At 40.3% G+C, this 17444-nt stretch overlaps 2 protein-coding genes across 3 annotated transcripts in view; one reads left to right on the top strand and one right to left on the bottom strand.

The window, feature by feature from the left end:
* The window catches only part of MBTPS1 (membrane bound transcription factor peptidase, site 1), a 44806-nt gene extending 30706 nt beyond the window's left edge, over positions 1-14100 (top strand). Inside the window, exons 17-23 of the mRNA XM_006268173.4 lie at positions 235-359; positions 1363-1440; positions 4154-4294; positions 6569-6700; positions 7125-7251; positions 8279-8409; positions 13255-14100. Coding sequence (XP_006268235.2) covers positions 235-359; positions 1363-1440; positions 4154-4294; positions 6569-6700; positions 7125-7251; positions 8279-8409; positions 13255-13451 — 931 coding nt within the window. The 3' untranslated portion in view covers positions 13452-14100. The remainder of the gene's footprint in view (positions 1-234; positions 360-1362; positions 1441-4153; positions 4295-6568; positions 6701-7124; positions 7252-8278; positions 8410-13254) is intronic.
* The window catches only part of NECAB2 (N-terminal EF-hand calcium binding protein 2), a 441556-nt gene continuing 428856 nt past the window's right edge, over positions 4745-17444 (bottom strand). Inside the window, exons 14-15 of one of the 2 annotated variants that reach the window (XR_009455239.1) lie at positions 14283-14326; positions 4745-6685 (exon numbers count right to left, since the gene is read on the bottom strand). The gene's annotated coding sequence lies outside the window, so the exon portion shown is untranslated. The remainder of the gene's footprint in view (positions 6686-14282; positions 14327-17444) is intronic. The other variant, XM_059713747.1, reaches the window with a different exon arrangement.

Below are 17444 nucleotides of genomic sequence, written 5' to 3' on the forward strand. Positions count from 1 at the left end.
TGGAACATGTTAAGATTGTAATTCTTTTACGTTAATTTACCTTATTTTGGGTTTTTCAAATTGACTTTCAATGGGATTTGGGAATACAAGTCACTTAATCGTGTTTTACGTTCTTGCTTCTGCTTTTGTGTTTAGTGAATTCTGGATAGCATGCAGATACACCTCATTTGTTATCAAGCAGACTGTACACTCTTCCACATACTAACAAACTGTGCCATGTTAAACTTTTTATAGGCAGTGGTGGATGCCTGATACTGGAGGTGCTAATATTCCAGCTCTCAATGATCTTCTTTCTGTCTGGAACATGGCCTTTAGTGCTGGACTATACGAAGGTGATTTTACCATGGCAGGCCATGAAAGTAAGTAAAGGAGTACAGTATTTGACACTTCCAGGAGTAGTGTGTTATTGGTGCCATTTTGGCTTTTGTGGCTTAATACTATTCTAAAATCACTTTGGAATTTTGTGAAAAGAACCTACTGACAGTTCTTAGATTTATATCCATATAATAAACAATGAGATAAAGTTTACAGATCAAGTATTGATTTGTATTTGTATTGTTTATTATCATTCTATTTAAAGACTATTTGGTGTTTTCTTTTTAAAAATTCTATATTTGAAGTTACTTCAAAAACTATCCTTATTTGGTCCCCCAGTCACATAATCTTTAAATGTTGTTTAATGCATCTTGTCCTCTTAGTCTTCTGAGTTGAGTTACACCCATAATAGATTGACTGAAATTTATGTTTCAGTGTCTGAGGTTGTAATTAAGAGAACTTCTGGTTAAAGAACTGAACTGACCTTAGAAGCTCTGAGTTTGTTTCATGGCTCTGGTGACTTGTGACATGTTGCTTCATCTGGTAGTGTCTCGACATTGAATCTTCTACTTGTATGTTGCATCCTGTTCATCCGCATGCCATCTGTCCTATTTTAGAATGTAAGTTCTTCTGTTTAGGAAATTTTTTTGTTAGGTGGTGACTGGTGCTACCTTGCTTAGTGATGACTCAGCGCTACCTTGCAGGGTTACTGTACCGCAGATACTATTGTTACTATTTTTAATCAATTATATGGGTGTAACAGTGGTTTATAAAGGATAAATCAATGTGAACCTCTCATTTAGGCTTCTAAAATAGGCAAATATTCTTAGGAAATACATGACGTTAAGTAACTGAAATGTTTGCTTTGGAAGTACCCTCACAGTGAAATGAAACTCACATCCCCGTTTGGTGTGCAGATTATATGCTGATTTTAATCAAAATACGAGAATTCGGGTATGTCATTTTGCTGGTCTTTATACCTGAAATACATAGAGCAAAGTGCCTCTGTTAGCTTGTACATTATATATTGCACTTACTGTTTTTCAGTGAACTACGCATCTGGTTGTAGTATTGCTAAATTTCCAGAAGAGGGCATTGTGATTGCACAGACTTTTAAGGACCAAGGTACGCAGTTGCATATCTTCATAGAAATTTCTAAGTAGATATAAAGATGAACTTGTAAATCAGTGCCAAGTTTGCCACCAGCATGTGGAAAGGAAAATTCTTTGTTGACAGACAAATTGTTTATTTTTTTGCTGTACTCCTTACTTAGAATTTGGTGCGTGAACAATTTGCACAATACAGTTATAAATGGGTAAATAACACTTTTTTTAAATGCAGTATAGCTATATGCAACTATACACACAGATATTTATTGAATTTTTGCTGTATGCATCTATGTAGATGTGTTTCCATCTAGGTATATAAGAAACTTGCTTGGTTCAGGCTATGATGATATAATTCAAGCCATTATTCATTCTTCTCCCTTGCATATTTAGCTAAAATGATAGCTGAAGCCTGACAGTCCTTGCAGGTAATTTTAGGCTTTTGCCTTTTGACTAATGTTTTCTTATATCATCTATTTTTTTAAATCTTTTGCTATGTCTTAGTTACAGGCTTTTCTTTCCAAACCTGTAATCAGGTGGTAAATTTTTCTTATGTCTATGTCTGATACTTTGGATGAGTATCACACTTCTGTTAACCAAGAGAGTGTCCTTCAGGGTTCATTTTCTAGCATATTATGTATTAGACTTTCTGTAAATTCTTATGTATGCTTGGATATAGCTTTTTTGTGTGTCAGCAGTTGCAGATGATATGTGTGTTATTATGACTGACATACTTCCATCATCTTCAGAAAAGTTTAAGATTTTCTGAGTTCATTTTGTGGGTGGTGATACGGATATAAAAGAGGTGGTTACTTTCTGTTAGCATTCTAATACTATAAAAGCCTAAGTCTGTCTGTCTGTAATGCTTTATTCACACTCTGACTGGCTGCCAGGATCAGCCAGTCAGAGTGCTCCAAGCGTGGGGGAGTGCCGCCATGATTCCAAAGCCGGGCCGAGGACCGGACAGAGGGTGGGGGAGCGGAGGTCAGCAGCACTGGCCTTGGCCCCCCACACTCCGCTCCCTGCAAGAGGCAGAACAGCGGCACCATGGGACGTTAGGTGGCGGCACTCCATCCCAGGCGCCCCCCCCTCTGGTTATTCTTGACAGTCAGTTGGCTAGTTCTTGGTATAATGATGAGGGGCTCAACGTGTAAGCATTCTGGAGTAGGTTTGGTACCCAGGAATTCTGTTTTTTGTAGATTACTAACATATATTTCAGTATCTGCACAAAGTTTGGCAGTATGTCCATTGCTGTTTACTTTTCTGAGCCCCTTTCAGTTTGTTTTGCTAGTGCAGTAGAGAGGTAGTATCAGATGTCGAAGAATTTGAAACTATCAGGTTTTTTGAGTTTATTTCAGGTCTTCAATTGATTTCATGCCTGAAATGGATAATTTCACCTAAAAGTAATTTTAAATATTTTTTTTCTGTTGGCCCATTAATTATTTTGCTTTTTATTATATTTTATTATATTTGCTTCAAAACTTTTGAAGCTTTTAGCTCTCTTAAAATTAGTGCAACATAGTGTACAATTTTGTTCCGCTTAAAATGTGAGTGGTTGATCATAAACTTTTTTTTTTTTTTTGCTCTTTAACTTATCCAGCCTAGCACCCACCTCTTTAGTTTTTCTCCTTTCCCGTTCACACATGACCTCAATATAGGCGCAGATATTTCACTGACAGGGTTTAAATAGTAGTGGAGAGATGTGTAACTGTCATGGTCCAGAAAATGTGTGAGAAGCAAGGAGTTTTGTGTGTGGTATCTTTTGTAGGACCAACTGTATGGTTGGGATACACTTAGAGATTTTGAATGCAGAACACTCTCCCAGTTAATTAAATGAATAGTCTTGTTAGAGACAGACATCTAAATAGGCCTTAAAATGATAATTATGACCATCCTGGAGGACATTGTTAAGCAGCACCTGATTTAATGGATGCTTTGCTTTTAAAATAGAAATTTTAAATACATGAAACTAGGAAATGATTAATAAAAGGGAACATGGGAAAGCCATATAAGTTAACTCTTTTCTTTTTGGCTTATGTCTCCTTAATAAACTTAGCTTTTCATTTGTTCATAAACTGAAAGCTTTAACTGTGAATATGTACTGGAAATTTGTGCAGTGAGAATGAGAAGTGCACACTAGAAAATGTTTGACTTGATTCCTGAGAGCTGTGCCTGATAAATGTGGTTATCATTACGTTTTATTGCACTTTACAAAGAGAGGGAATGCTTTATTTTAGGAGACCATAGTTTCCAGTTTCATGACAGTTTTGAGGCACCTAATGCTGTTGAAACATTGCTACCAAATATGTGGATGATTAAGCATTTTATGTCGCAGTGGCATTGCTCAGTCTTACAAAAAACATTATTTTAATAAAATCACTTTTAATTTAAAAAAACCTTTGTTCTTTCCATTGAAGGAAAGATCTTTTGTGGGAAAATAGACTTTTCTGCTTACTTAAATTTTAAGAAGCTAGGTAGATTATCTAATATCATGATCTTTCATTAGTAAGTGCTCAAGAAAATTAAACACTTAAGTTACTTTCAGTCTTATCATCATCGCCATCACCATTACTGGTACAAATTTACCTAGGAACTTTTTGTATTAACCTGTTCTAAAATTAGGAGCCAAATAAGTGTATTTCTTGATAGCTGGTGATTTTTACTTTTTTGATGTAGAAGGTGCATGTGTTGAACTCTCGTATATTTTAAAACTCTCCCTCTTGCTTCTTCAGGTCTTGAAGTTTTAAAGCAAGAGACGGCTATAATTGAAAATGTTCCCATTTTGGGACTCTACCAAATTCCTTCTGAAGGTGGAGGCAGAATAGTACTGTATGGAGATTCTAACTGTTTGGATGATAGCCATCGGCAGAAAGGTATCTAAATTATGAGATGCAGAATAAAGGTGCCATATGACAGTGGTGCTGATGATTTAGAACTCCTATCAATAATGTTTATGCTTGCCAGGAGACAATTTTAAATGGTACCAAGCCAGAGGTGATTTCTTCAGAACAATATTGAAAATTGTTTTCTAACATATTTGTGAAGCGCACTACCTTGTATAATCTCAAATTGCAGTTGTTGTCAAGAAGCGTGATTGTAAAATAGCCCCATGATGTTCAGCAAACTTCATTTTTGTACTTATCAAGAGATCTGTTCTGACAAAAGTAAAGGTTTTTACTCCAGGTAGCACTGGCAAAGTGTTGGAGCAGCAGGATTATGCTCAGACCCTATTCATAAAATTTTCCAGTAGCAGTGTCTTTGTTTTGTTGCTGATGCATAAACCAGAAGGAATACTTGGCAGATCACAGGGTGAACATCCAGCCTTAACACTTGGAAAAGCTTTCTTTATTTGCAAAATGAACTAATTCTGATTTCAAGTCATTGGGAACCAAGTCTGGAACCCTAGGATACAATTTTTATAGTCATTTTCATTGTATAACTTAGTTGGCTTCTCTCTTCTAAATGTCTTCCAATTAATGTAGTGTCTAATTCACCAATGTGGTCACATCAGAGCCTTGCAGATTTACTAGAGGTTATTAAAACACCTACAGTGCAAAGGATGATAGATAGTTAAGAAATTAGTCAAGCAGTTGTAAGCCATGTCTTGAACATTGATTTTTCTTAAATTTGGGGTGTATACTCTTATGAGACAAGCATGCTGGAAAGCTTGACCAATTCCATTACGTTGGCTGTTAAGTTATGAATTAGCAGCTGTATCTCTTGCTGAGACATTGCTGACCTTAAATTTCTAGCATATGTGAATATCAGTCACGTAAAAACCAAAGGTGGAGATTTATATGACATTAGAATTGTGAAGATTAACTTACTTTTCCCACCGAATGACCCTTCAAGGTAGAGAAATTCCGAGAAAAATGTTTTGCTCTGTATTTGAAATGCATTAATCTTTGCTTGTCCCTGTTTTACAAACCATAATTTCAGACAGTTTGAGACCAGATAACAGGAGAGGCATCGGGTATTGTTGCACATTACACTTAGCAGTTGCAACACTAGTGTCTCAGCCTTCAAGCAGTGAAGCATGTGTAAAGTGCCATTGTAGTTTGGTAAAGTTAGACCCTTTTCAGAGAGGAGCATCTCCAGATCATATTACGTAACGTGTGTTGAGCTAATGTCAGACTGCTCCATGGAGGTAATGTGATCAGGGGATTCTGATGTAATGGGAGTCATGAGTGTCTGACAAAGCTGTTTGCTGGGCTCTTTCCTCCCCCTATTCCCCACCGCAGCAGAGCCCTGCCATTTCAAGGCTCCTATGCAGTAATGTAACGAAGCTGGAGACAACACTGGCATGCCACGGGAACCAGTCCCAAACCCCGCACTGCACAGGAACCTCTGTACTGCATTGTGTCAAATCCAGATCAATGCTTCGGTGCACTACTGGGTGCCAGTGTCACTCTCAATCTTTGCACCGCGCTGGCTCCAGTGCAATCGTAGGGTTGAGACCAAGAATCAGCTGATTTTTTTGGTCTTAGCCCCAGGACCACACCAGAGCCAGTTCAAGATTCTGGTGTGGTACTGCAATAACTTTCTAAGTTGTATTAATGCTTGCTATGATCTAAATGTAATATATAACAATACCCCTACTTTTTAAATTGTTTGTACTGTTTGTTTCTTCTGAGTTTTACAGTAGGCCAGGGCAAACTGACATTCAAAGTGTGTCCCTGAGAGGTTTTAGAAAGTGAAGGATGCTCAAGAAGGTAAAAGATGCCTAATAGCTTCTACACATGAGCAGATAAATTGCTGTCCTGGGTAGTACCTCCATTTGAAGTTCTAAATTTTGCCAAACCAGAATTCCCAATAATTAACACTGTTGTGGAATAACCTAATTCTAGCATCAAGTATTAGACATGTGTTTTAGTTCAGAAGATAAGAAAATATTTTCATTTAAAACTAAACAGTTTGTTGTTTGACTCATTAGAAGTCACTCCATCTGTCAGTTTATCTTCTTCTAGGTGTATGGGGGAAAGCATAGTACATTTAAAACAAAGCAATAACAAAAAAGAGAGAGAGAAATTAAATACATTTAACACTTTTAAGCAACATATTTAAAACTCAGTTATGTTTTTCGATCATGACTGCTTTATTTAAAAATCCAAACTGTAGCTTAATGCATGTCCTTATTTAATCCACAGACTGCTTTTGGCTGTTAGATTCCCTTCTTCAGTATACTTCCTATGGGGTGATGCCACCAAGTCTCAGTCATTCTGAAAACAGACAGCGGCCTCCAACAGGAGCAGGCTACTCTCTTCCTGAAAGAATGGAAGGTGAGGACTAGTTTACTCCTCAGAGCCAGAAATGTTTTCTTTTGGCCTAATGTTGTTTTTCTAAAGTACCACAAGTGTGCTAGTACCATATTGTGTATCAGGAAGCTGATTGGTTAGTAAGTTCCCCATAATTTTCATGTATTCTTAATGCAGCAGTTACAATCTTTATAGATTTAAAAGAATTAATTCATAAATACACTCAAGAGGTTTAAAAACTGGCAGGCTTTTGACTGTGCATTTACCATTTTGATTTGTAAGATGCTGTTTAGTGTTTAGCAGTGAAGCTAAGCTCTAGGATAGTTTGCAAAGCAGTCGTTCTTACCTGCAGTTATGCTTGTTATAGTTTTAGTATTTGAAAAAAATATGTAAGTGTAGTTTCTTGATTGTAATTTTTATCTTTCTTTGTATAACAATGGACTTCCAGGTAATCATCTTCACCGGTATTCAAAAGTGCTTGAGGCTTACTTGGGCGACCCAAAACCCCGTTCTCTTCCAGCTTGTCCTCATTTGTCCTGGGCCAAACCACAGCCTCTGAATGAAACTGCACCCAGGTTATTATATTTATTTTTATATATGATATAATATAGATTTTCATTTTTGGACATGCTTTTAGAAGTCTTTTGTGTCAGGTGCTATTGCTTCTGTTTCTTAAACCTTATATAGGAGAGTAAACATGTGATATATCACATAGGAAAAAGGTTAATGCATTTCTGGCACAAATTTTTATGCAGCTTATTATGACAGCTGTGACTTATGACATCTTAGAACTTTGTAGGCAGTTTCACAAATAAAATAGCACATATCCAGCGTGCTTGTAATCTGCTAGTTACATATCTCATGAATGACAGCGATACAAATCTGCATTGCTTTTTCTTTTTAGAAAACTTAAAAATACCTTTTATATTTTTTGAGTATTTCCATCTTGATGGAAATGTCTTGATTGCTTAGGGATGAACAAATCAGTGATCACTGACAGAGGTGTGGGGGCTGGGGGAACAGTGCTTTAATGAAGGAGGAAGTATGTTAAATTTGACCTGGCTCTCCAGTGTCTGTATAGATTGGGTGCTTCACTGGAGCTTTTTGGTACTTTTATCTAATAGCTGATTCAGTCACCTATTAGACAAGTGCCAAAACGCTCTGCTGAAGGCACTGATCTATACAGATGCTCGGCAAGCTAGGTCAAACTAACATGATGCTGCTTTTGAGCATGAGCTGTGTTCAATGCGGGAGTTTACCAAGCTGAAAGTAAAGTGTGGTTTTCGTTTGGTTGGTTGGTTGGTTTTTTTAAGTCTGTAAGCAGCCAGTGTGTCCTATAGTTTTTCCAGTGAATCACTATGGGTAACATCTGGTAGTCCACACAAAAACCAGATTTTTAGATAAATGGTGATTCTCTGGACTTCCTTTCTAGGACACTGGAATCCTGTATTCTTACGAAATTTAGAAACAATATAACATTGTTTTGTTACATCTTCTCTAGTTTACTGGGGTTTTTGCTCAGATCTCTGCCACACACAATCTGCAAAGCACATTGAAATATTTGGATCAGCATATCAACACTTACATTTTCATTTCTTTCAGCAACCTTTGGAAGCATCAGAAGTTGTTATCAATTGACTTGGATAAAGTGGCTTTGCCCAACTTTCGGCAAAACCGACCTCAAGTAAGACCTTTATCCCCTGGAGAAAGTGGAGCATGGGACATTCCAGGAGGTGTGTCAGAAAGTTATGTTTGTTTCTTTATTTAAAATTGTTACTAAAAAAAATCCTTCCATTTTGCCTTAAGGGCAAAGAGATGGCGAGTCTTTTTCCTAGGGGAAACCTCAAACTACAGAGGTGACTGGTGGTGTAGAGGTTTGCTGTAATGAAATATATATTTGTATTTGTTTAAATTAAGTTTTTAGTGAATTACTTAAATAGACTCAAAATATACTGACTTCTGTAATAATTTTTGTGGTTTTAAGACCGTCATGCTATGGATTTTGTTACCTTCGTATAGAACTAGAAAAGACTCAAGATATACTTGAAAATAGGACACTGTTAAGGATACAATTCTGTCATGATATTAATTATTTTACCAACCTGGTAAAATAACTAATAAAGGGTGATCTTAACAGAACTGTACATGCTAAGGCACATTTATATTTGCATAAAATTTAATAGGTTTTATAAGCACATACTTGGCTTTACACATCATAGTAAGGTGTTGTTAAATGAACATGAGAGCCTCACATTATCTGTGCTTGCTCTCATCCCCATGGTTTAAAGATATATGTTTGTTTTTAATTCATGCACCAAGAAAGCATTGTGCCCACCATCACTTTCCAGTAAATCAGTTGTAAAAGTCCTGGAACAGCAGCTACGTGCCTCTGAGGCTCAGCATCTCGTACTAGCTGAGTAAAATGAGGCTTCTGTCACCTCACTACCCTTTTGGCTGTCCATCATCCTTCCTTTTCTCTGGGAGAGATGGCACCAGCTTTAGCTGTTCTGCTCCATTTCTGTTACAAGACCTAGTCCTGGGTGCCACTCTGTTTCCTATTATCAGGTTGCTCACCTAGCCAAATGAGCAAGCTAAGTTTTCATAGATGTAGGGTCAGAAGGGACCTTGTAGATCTTCTAGTCCAACCCCCTGCCCTGGGCAGGAGAGAGAACTGGGCTCAAATGACCCTAGCCAGGTAAATGGCGAGCCTCCTCTTAAAGACCTCCAGGGTAGGAGCCATCACCACTTCGCTTGGAAGTTGGTTCCAGATCCTAGCCACCCTGACTGAAGTAGTGCCTTCTAATGTCTAGTTTAAACCTACTCTCTAGCAACTTATGGCCGTTATTCCTTGTTACTCTGGGAGGTGCTCGGGGAACAAGGTTTCTCCCAAACCCTGCTGGTCCCCCCTAGTAAGTTTATATACAGCCACCAGGTCCCCCCTCAGCCTTCTCTTGCGAAGGCTGAACAGGTTAAGGTCCCGTAGCCTCTCCTCATAGGGTCTGCACTGCTGTCCCCAGATCATGCGAGCAGCCCTCCTTTGGACCCTCTCAATGCTGTCCACATCCCTCCTGAAGTGTGGCGCCCAGAACTGGACGCAGTACTCTAGCTGCGGCCTGACCAGTGCTGCATAGAGGGAGAGGATCACCTCCTTGGCCCTGCTTGTGATGCATCTGTGGATGCAGGACAAGGTATGGTTAGCCCTACTGACTGCGTTCTTGCATTGTTGGCCCATGTTCATCTTGGAGTCGATAATGACTCCTAGATCTCTTTCTGCCACAGTGCTTTCGAGAGGGGAGTTCCCCAACCTGTAGGTATGCTGCTGGTTCCTACTCCCCAAGTGCAGCACCCTGCTTTTGTCAGTATTGAATCCTATCCTATTTTCATTTGCCCGCCCCTGTAACCTGTCCAGGTCCTGCTGTAATCTCTCCTTCCCTTCTAGCATGCCCACCTCACCCCAAATCTTGGCGTCGTCTGCAAATTTAAACAGGCTGCTCTTCACCCCGTCGTCCAAGTTGCTAATAAAGAAATTGAACAGTGCGGGCCTGAGGACCAAGCCCTGGGGGACCCCACTACCCACTTCCCTCCAGGTTGAAAAGTGACCCATCTGCCACCATTCTCTGAGTATGACCTCTCAGCCAATTTGCAATCCATCTGACTGTGTAGGCATCAATGCCACAGTCACGTAGCTTTTTAATGAGAATGGGGTGGGAGACGGTGTCAAAGGCCTTCCTGAAGTACATCTACCGCGGCACTTGCATCCAGCGATTTTTGTGACCTAATCGTAGAAGGCAATCAGGTCGGTCTGACAGGACCTGCCCCTAATGAATCCCATGCTGGTTGCCCTTGAGCATCATCCCCGCTGCTGGCCCATCATAGATGTGCTCCTTGATAATCTTCTCAAAGAGCTTCCCCAGCATTGAAGTAAGACTAACGGGCCTGTAGTTGCCTGGGTCCTCCCTCTTCCCTTTTTTAAAGATGGGGACCACATTGGCCCTCTTCCAGTCGTCCGGCACCTGGCCAGAGCACCACAAGTGCTTCTAAAGCCATGCCAGGGGCCTTGTGATAACCCCTGCCAATTCCCTCAACACCCTGGGGTGGAGAGCATCTGGACCTGCTGATTTGAACATGTCCAGCCCCTCCAGAAGTTCTCTAACCCAGTCCTCCCTGACCCTAGGCTTGGTGGAGTTTCTCCCGAGTCTGTCCTGAATCTCGGTAGGGGAGTCCCGGTCCCTGCACAAGAAAATAGAGGCAAAGAAATTGTTAAAGAGGTCTGTTTTCTCTTCTGGTGCAACCACCAGATTGCCAAGCATATCCTGCAGGGGCCCCACATTACCTGGGGCCTTCTTCATTCTCCCTATGCATTTAAAAAAGGACTTTTTGTTATCCTTGATGCTAGCCCTAGTTCTGTATCTGCCTTAGCTTTCCTAACAGCCCCACTACAGACCCGAGCGGTGGAGGTATACTCCTCTTTGGTGATAGCCCCTCTCTTCCACTGGTTGTACACCTCCTTTTTGGCAATCTGAGATTCATGAATGCCCTTGGTGAGCCAGTGGGTGCTTTTGGGCACTCTTGTCCCCTTTGCTTCTTGTTGGGATTGTCACCCCTTGTGCTCTGAATATAGTCTCCTTAAGGAACGACCACTCACCTTGGGCACCCAGTTCCCCTACTCTCGAGGTCCCTAATGCCTCCCCCACTAATCACCTCAGCTCATTGAAGTTGGCCTTGTTGAAGTCTAAGGCTACTGCCTTGCTGCAGGCCCTTGACACCCTGCGCTGGATGGTGAATTCCAGCAAGTGATGATCACTATCGCCCAGGTGGTCAAGGAGCTGAAGTCCCCTCACCAGGTCATCATCACCTGTGGTCAGGACCAGGTCTAGCAGGGCATTGCCCCTGGTAGGACTGTGCACCTCTTGGGTTAAGTGGAGGTCCTGTATCTCAGCCAGGAACCTCCGTGAGCGGTCAGACCTGGCTGACTGCTCCTCTCAGCAGATGTCTGGGTAATTTAGATCACCCATGACAACTACATCCCTTGCCTTAAGTGCCTTAAGTTACTGAGTCCTGGCAATGTTGGAACCTTGTAACGAGGTTAAGAACAATATTAGTAACTGCTGATTTGAAATAAATATAGAGAGAGAAACAGGTAGGTAGTCTTCAAGGTGCCGCACTACCCTGCCTTCTGCCTAACTTCAGATTACCACAGCTAAATTGTTCAGAGAGGTGTGAGCTTTTATAGACTGCTTTGTCCGGTGAATGGATTTGATCTCTGAGGTAGGTTGTAGCCTACAGAAACTTGTGCTTCTCTGAAGGAGATCGTCTACCAGGTGTCATACATACTACCCTGCCTTCTGCCTAAAATATATAGATTATACAAGTGGTTTTACCTTAGGTTCAGAAAATGGTTTGTGTGTTAATCAGAGTTTATACTTGTCATGGTCTTGAGCTTGAATCAACTTTTAGAGATGGCATTCAGGATTTTGCAGATGAAGCATCTTCATGCATCTCTAGATTGAACTCTTTCCCAAAACATGAAACAACTGCAAATGTTGGTGTAACTTAAGTAAATACACAATATCTAATATTCAGAGTAGTGACATATTTTCAGTGATATGTTAACTGTACCATATTAAACTATTGTTTTCCTTTCTTAGGCCTGCAGTCCAAACTAAACTGAGCATCTCAAATTCATAGCGACCTTTTTAAATAAGTATAAATTACATTCAGTTGTTTCTACTGAAAGCTTCATTGACTGTAGCACATTGAAGTCTAAATGACACTGCTATTTGGATAATAATTTTTTTGATGATAACTCTTTGGCCAGTCAAGGTTTCTTTTTTGGTCTGGTTACCTGATGGATATTAACAGTAGTCTAAAAGGCAGGCTTTTCAAGGTGTATTTTGGGGGGGCTGTTTTGTCCTTAAGTCTGTGGATGGAGAATTCCCATTAAGATATTGAAAATTCTGTGCATGAGTTTGCAAATCGACTCTAGGATGGGAAGAGGTTGTAAAGGATTGCCAGGTAGTTAGAAGAGTTTTCAGCTTGATACAGAATCGTTTCCCTCATGCGTTTGCCTTTACAGGCATTGGAATCTGTTCCATTCAGTGTGCCATGGATAAGGTTTTCTGTTTTTAGGGCTTTAAAAAAGAAGGTTCAGTCTCAAATCTGTCCTTCAGTTTGTCCATGTAAAGCAGCCTGAGTAGTTGAAAATTATTCTTCTGACTGCATCAATATTTGCCATTAATGTATTGTTTAAATTTAAAATGTATTCCTGGTTAGGTTTGTTTTTTTTTTAATCTGGTTTTCCCTAACAAGAAAAACATAGCTGCTTCCAGAAGAGATCTAGCTACATATTGAGCGCTCTTCTTTTTTCAAAACAAGGTCAAGATGAAATCTCTCTTTACTATGCCACTAATTGTTCTGCATTAATATTTTCCCTTTTCAAATGTTTTCTGATCAATTGGTCTCATTTAAATTGCTAAATTTAGAACAGTTACTGTACTAACTGTAGATAGACAGAATGCAAACATTGTATTGAAACAAGTACAGTTGCTAATTGTTTCCCCTCCCACTTCCTTCTACAGGTATAATGCCTGGCCGCTATAACCAGGATGTGGGACATACTATACCTGTCTTTGCGTTCCTTGGTGCCATGGTGGTTCTGGCATTCTTTGTGGTGCAGATCAACAAAGCTAAAAGCAGGCCAAAGAGGCGAAAACCGAGAGTCAAGCGACCACAACTTATGCAACAGGTTCATCCACCAAAGACGCCTTCAGTTTGACAGACCACATTTGCCAAAGATGACCTTCCCTTACTAATTGCTATACTGGATAGGTGGTTGCTCCTAATGAAGATCCATCAGATATAGTGATCGTACTGATGATTCACCTATGACATCATCTCATAACTTTTTGTTTTTTAAAAAAAGGAACTCATTTTATCATATGTATATAAAACTGATTTTAAGCAGCTGAACTCACCAAAGACTCGAACACTGTTTAAAATGCTTAGTCACTACATATCCCAAAAGGGAAGAAGGACCTTTTTCTTTTTCTTCTTTTTTTTTTTTTTTTTAACTGACCAAACTAAAATTTATTAGAAGCTATTTTCTATATTTATTGTTGGGGAGGGAAACGTCACTTTAAGGACCTCTGCTATTTGGAAGCAAAAACCATTTTTTCTGGACAGAATGCAATTTTCTAATACTGTATTATGATGAAGAGCAAAATTTACATTGTTAAAGGAGGACAGTATAAAGTGAAATTGGTATATTGGAAGGAAACAGGTACAAATCAGTGAGACATAGTCCTTCTGTTTATTTTTATAAAGGCAATTACCATGATGTTTTGTAATTTTTTGGTCATAATTTCACCATTGTTGGTGGAGCAGATTTTCAATAAATATGTTACCTATATGAAGCTAAAAAAAAATGGTGCTTATACCAGTTCTTTCTCCATCCAGCATAAGACGACAGACTGCCAAGCTACAGAAGGATTCTGAGGCTGTTTTTGTTCTCTCCCACTTTTTAGCCTTATCTTTAACATACCAGTTTGCAGTATCCCAAATGGTGGATTTTGTTTTGAGTATTTAGCCAATCAGCCTTAATACTTACTGTGTTAGTGGTGTGCAATCTGTCAGAGTTTGGGAACCGCTGATCTAAACCACAAAAACAGAAGATTTAGTTGCAACATTTTCACAGATGATACTAAATTATGGGGTAAAGTTAACACATCAGAGGGTAGGGAATGAATCCGGGCAGATCTGGACAGGTTGGAACAGTGGGTGGAACAGAACAGGATGCAGTTCAGGAAGGACAAATGCAGAGTGCTGCACCTAGGGAGAAGGAATCACCAACGCGCTTAGAGGCTGGGGAGGACCTCAGCAGCAGAAAGGGATCTTGGAGTCACTGTTGACTCCAAGATGAATATGAGTCATCAATGTGACAAAGCGATCCGTAAAGCTAACCACGCCCCCACCCCCCGGTTGGCGATCAGCGGCTGGGCCAGCCCCCACCCCCCGCGCAGGCAATCTGGTGCCCACCCCCCAGACTCGGGAGACACTGGTCGTCCATGTAGAGGGATGTGGACAACCTCAAGAAAGTTCAGAAGAAGACCACTCATATGGTTAGGGGCCTGCAGGCAAAGACCTACGAGGAGAGACTGAGGGCCCTGGATCTCTTCAGCCTCCACAAGAGAAGGCTGAGAGGTGATCTTGTGGCCACCTACAAATTCATCAGGGGGGGATAGCAAAGAATAGGACATGCTCTGTTTACCAGGGCACCTCTTGGGTTAACTAGGAACAATGACCACAAACTGATGGAGAGCAGATTTAGGTTAGACATCAGGAAGAACTTCTGTACAGTAAGGGTTGCCAAAATCTGGAATGGGCTTCCAAGGGAGGTGGTACTCCCCCTTACCTTGGGGGTCTTTAATAGGAGGCTAGACATGCACGTTACTGAGGTCATCTGACCCCAGCACTCTTTCCTGCCCAAGGCAGGGGGTCAGACTCAGTCTGCTAAGGTCCCTTCCTACCTAAACATCTGTGAATCTATGTTCTCAAAGCCCATACAATCTAGTTAAAAACCCTGTATGGCAGACTAAATCTAACCATATTGTAACTGGGGTTGTATAACTAAGCTAAAAACCTGGTCTGTGTCAAAACTATTTTAATTTATAGACGGCTTTCTTTGGAAATTGTGTAAAAATATAGAAAATAACTTATAAAGTCTAAGTATCAGTAGCTTAGGGTACAAATTAACAATATTTGTCTAACAACTTGGTTATTGTGAATTATAAATAAGGGAGGACAAAAGAAATGGTGGTGATAGACAAGAAGGTGGGCAGGTAGTGAGAAGAGTATAGTGGGGACACTTCATCCTTTGCCCTTTTTTTGTGGGGGCCTATATTATTTATGATCATACATATATATATTTGGTGTTTATAAGGTGAAAATAACTTGAAAAAATCCTCAGGACTGAAAATCTCTGGTCATCTCCCTCGGGGGAAGATGCTGGGTTTTGATTTTGGGTTTCTTTTGTTTTACTTCCCAGTGGGGGGAGTATGCTTAATTTGATTTCTGCTCTAGACCGGAATGAGATGTGGACCTTTCCAATGTCCTGTGCGGTGGTTTCCTGCATAAGCCAACAGGTCGTTATCAGGGCCGAAAGGACAAAATTTAATGAAATGAGTAATATGGCAAACTAGGGTTTCTTAAAGATAGGTATATTTGATTTTTGGTAGACAAGTCTCATGCTATTTCTGGTCACATCTACATTATTGAATTCTGGTAGCATAGCTACATCAGTCAGAGAGAGGAATGAAGAGGTATGATCCCTGATTGACATAACAGCTCAAGTCTTCATAAATCTGAAGTCCTTAGTGTAGACTAGCAAAACTGCTTTTACCAGTATAGCATGAGTTCAAATCTGTGTAAGTGGCAGTACCTAAAAATGAAATTAATGTGATAACAGATGCTTCCTATATAAATAATTATCATTTTAATGGCAGTAAGTAGCTCTATAAATGCTACTACGGAAATTAAGGCCCTGCTGTGCTCGGCCACCATGTGTTAAGAAAAAACATTGTTTATTGCAAAGAGGATCTGGTCTGAAAAGCCTTGGTCTTCCAAACACTTGTGATTTCAGTTAATGCTGTGAATGTGCGTAGTGCCTTGGAAATCAAGTAAGCTGTGTTGTTTGTTTGCAACACTGGGGTCCATCTGTCCAGTATCTCAACCTTCTTGCTTTTTCCCAGAGGATTTAAACACATCAGTAGACTTTTAACATTTCTGCAGAAGTCCTGTGGTCATAACTTTAACTATTTTGAATCTTCATTTGAATAAGCACTCTTGCAGCTCCACTTCTTTCTGCTCTTTTGAGGTAGATCAAATATAGCTTTGAAAAGGTGACTCTTGAGGGAGCAAACACTATCTTACATACAAATAGCTTTGGGAATTAACAGGCAGGAAAGAACCTAGTTACATAATTACCAAGAAAGTTAATACAGCTGTATCTTTTAATATCCTGGCAGAGACTCTACACATGGCTTGGCAAAACGTCCACAAACAGGAGCAAAGCCCACAACCTTTTTTTTTTTTTTTTTTTTTTTTTTACTTGCTAGCTCTACAAGGATTTAGTAGTAGAAAGGTTGATGCAGCTGGAACTCATTGCAACAGTGAGTGCAGTTGATATGCAGGAACATGAAGCAAAGGAAAGGAGAGGGTAATAAGGGGGAATTAGCCTATATTCAACCAGAGGGGAGACTGCTTTTTCCAGCTTCAATCCCAGAGTGAAGGAGGTCTGCCTGGTCATGTAGATTCCTAACCTGCATACAGGATCTGCACCTAACACAGGAGGTATGCAGTCCCACTAGAGCAAATGCCTTACTTGACTTGGTGCTGGCCACAAGGGAGGACTTGGAAGGGGATCTACAGGTACAAGGTAACCTAGGGGATAGTGACCATCAGTTGATAGGATTCAGTATCTCGTGTAAGATGGGCAAGACAGCTAGTCAGGCAGAAGTGCTAGACTTCCCAAGGTCCAACTTCAGTGAGCTCAGGAGATTACTCCTCAGTTCCACTCTATAATCACATCTGGGAGTCCAAGAAGGGTGGGAGTTTGTCAAGGGACTGATCCTGCAGGCACAGAGGGGTACCATCCCAGTACATGCAAAGGGAAGTAAAAGAGCCAAAATACCTTCTTGGCTGAGCAGAGAAATTCAGGAGAGCCTTCAGAGGAAAAGAGAAGCTTACAGGCAATGAAAGCAGGGGGCTGCCA

The sequence above is a fragment of the Alligator mississippiensis genome, chromosome 10, assembly GCF_030867095.1.
Source record: "Alligator mississippiensis isolate rAllMis1 chromosome 10, rAllMis1, whole genome shotgun sequence".
In the NCBI taxonomy this organism is placed as follows: Eukaryota; Metazoa; Chordata; order Crocodylia; family Alligatoridae; genus Alligator; species Alligator mississippiensis.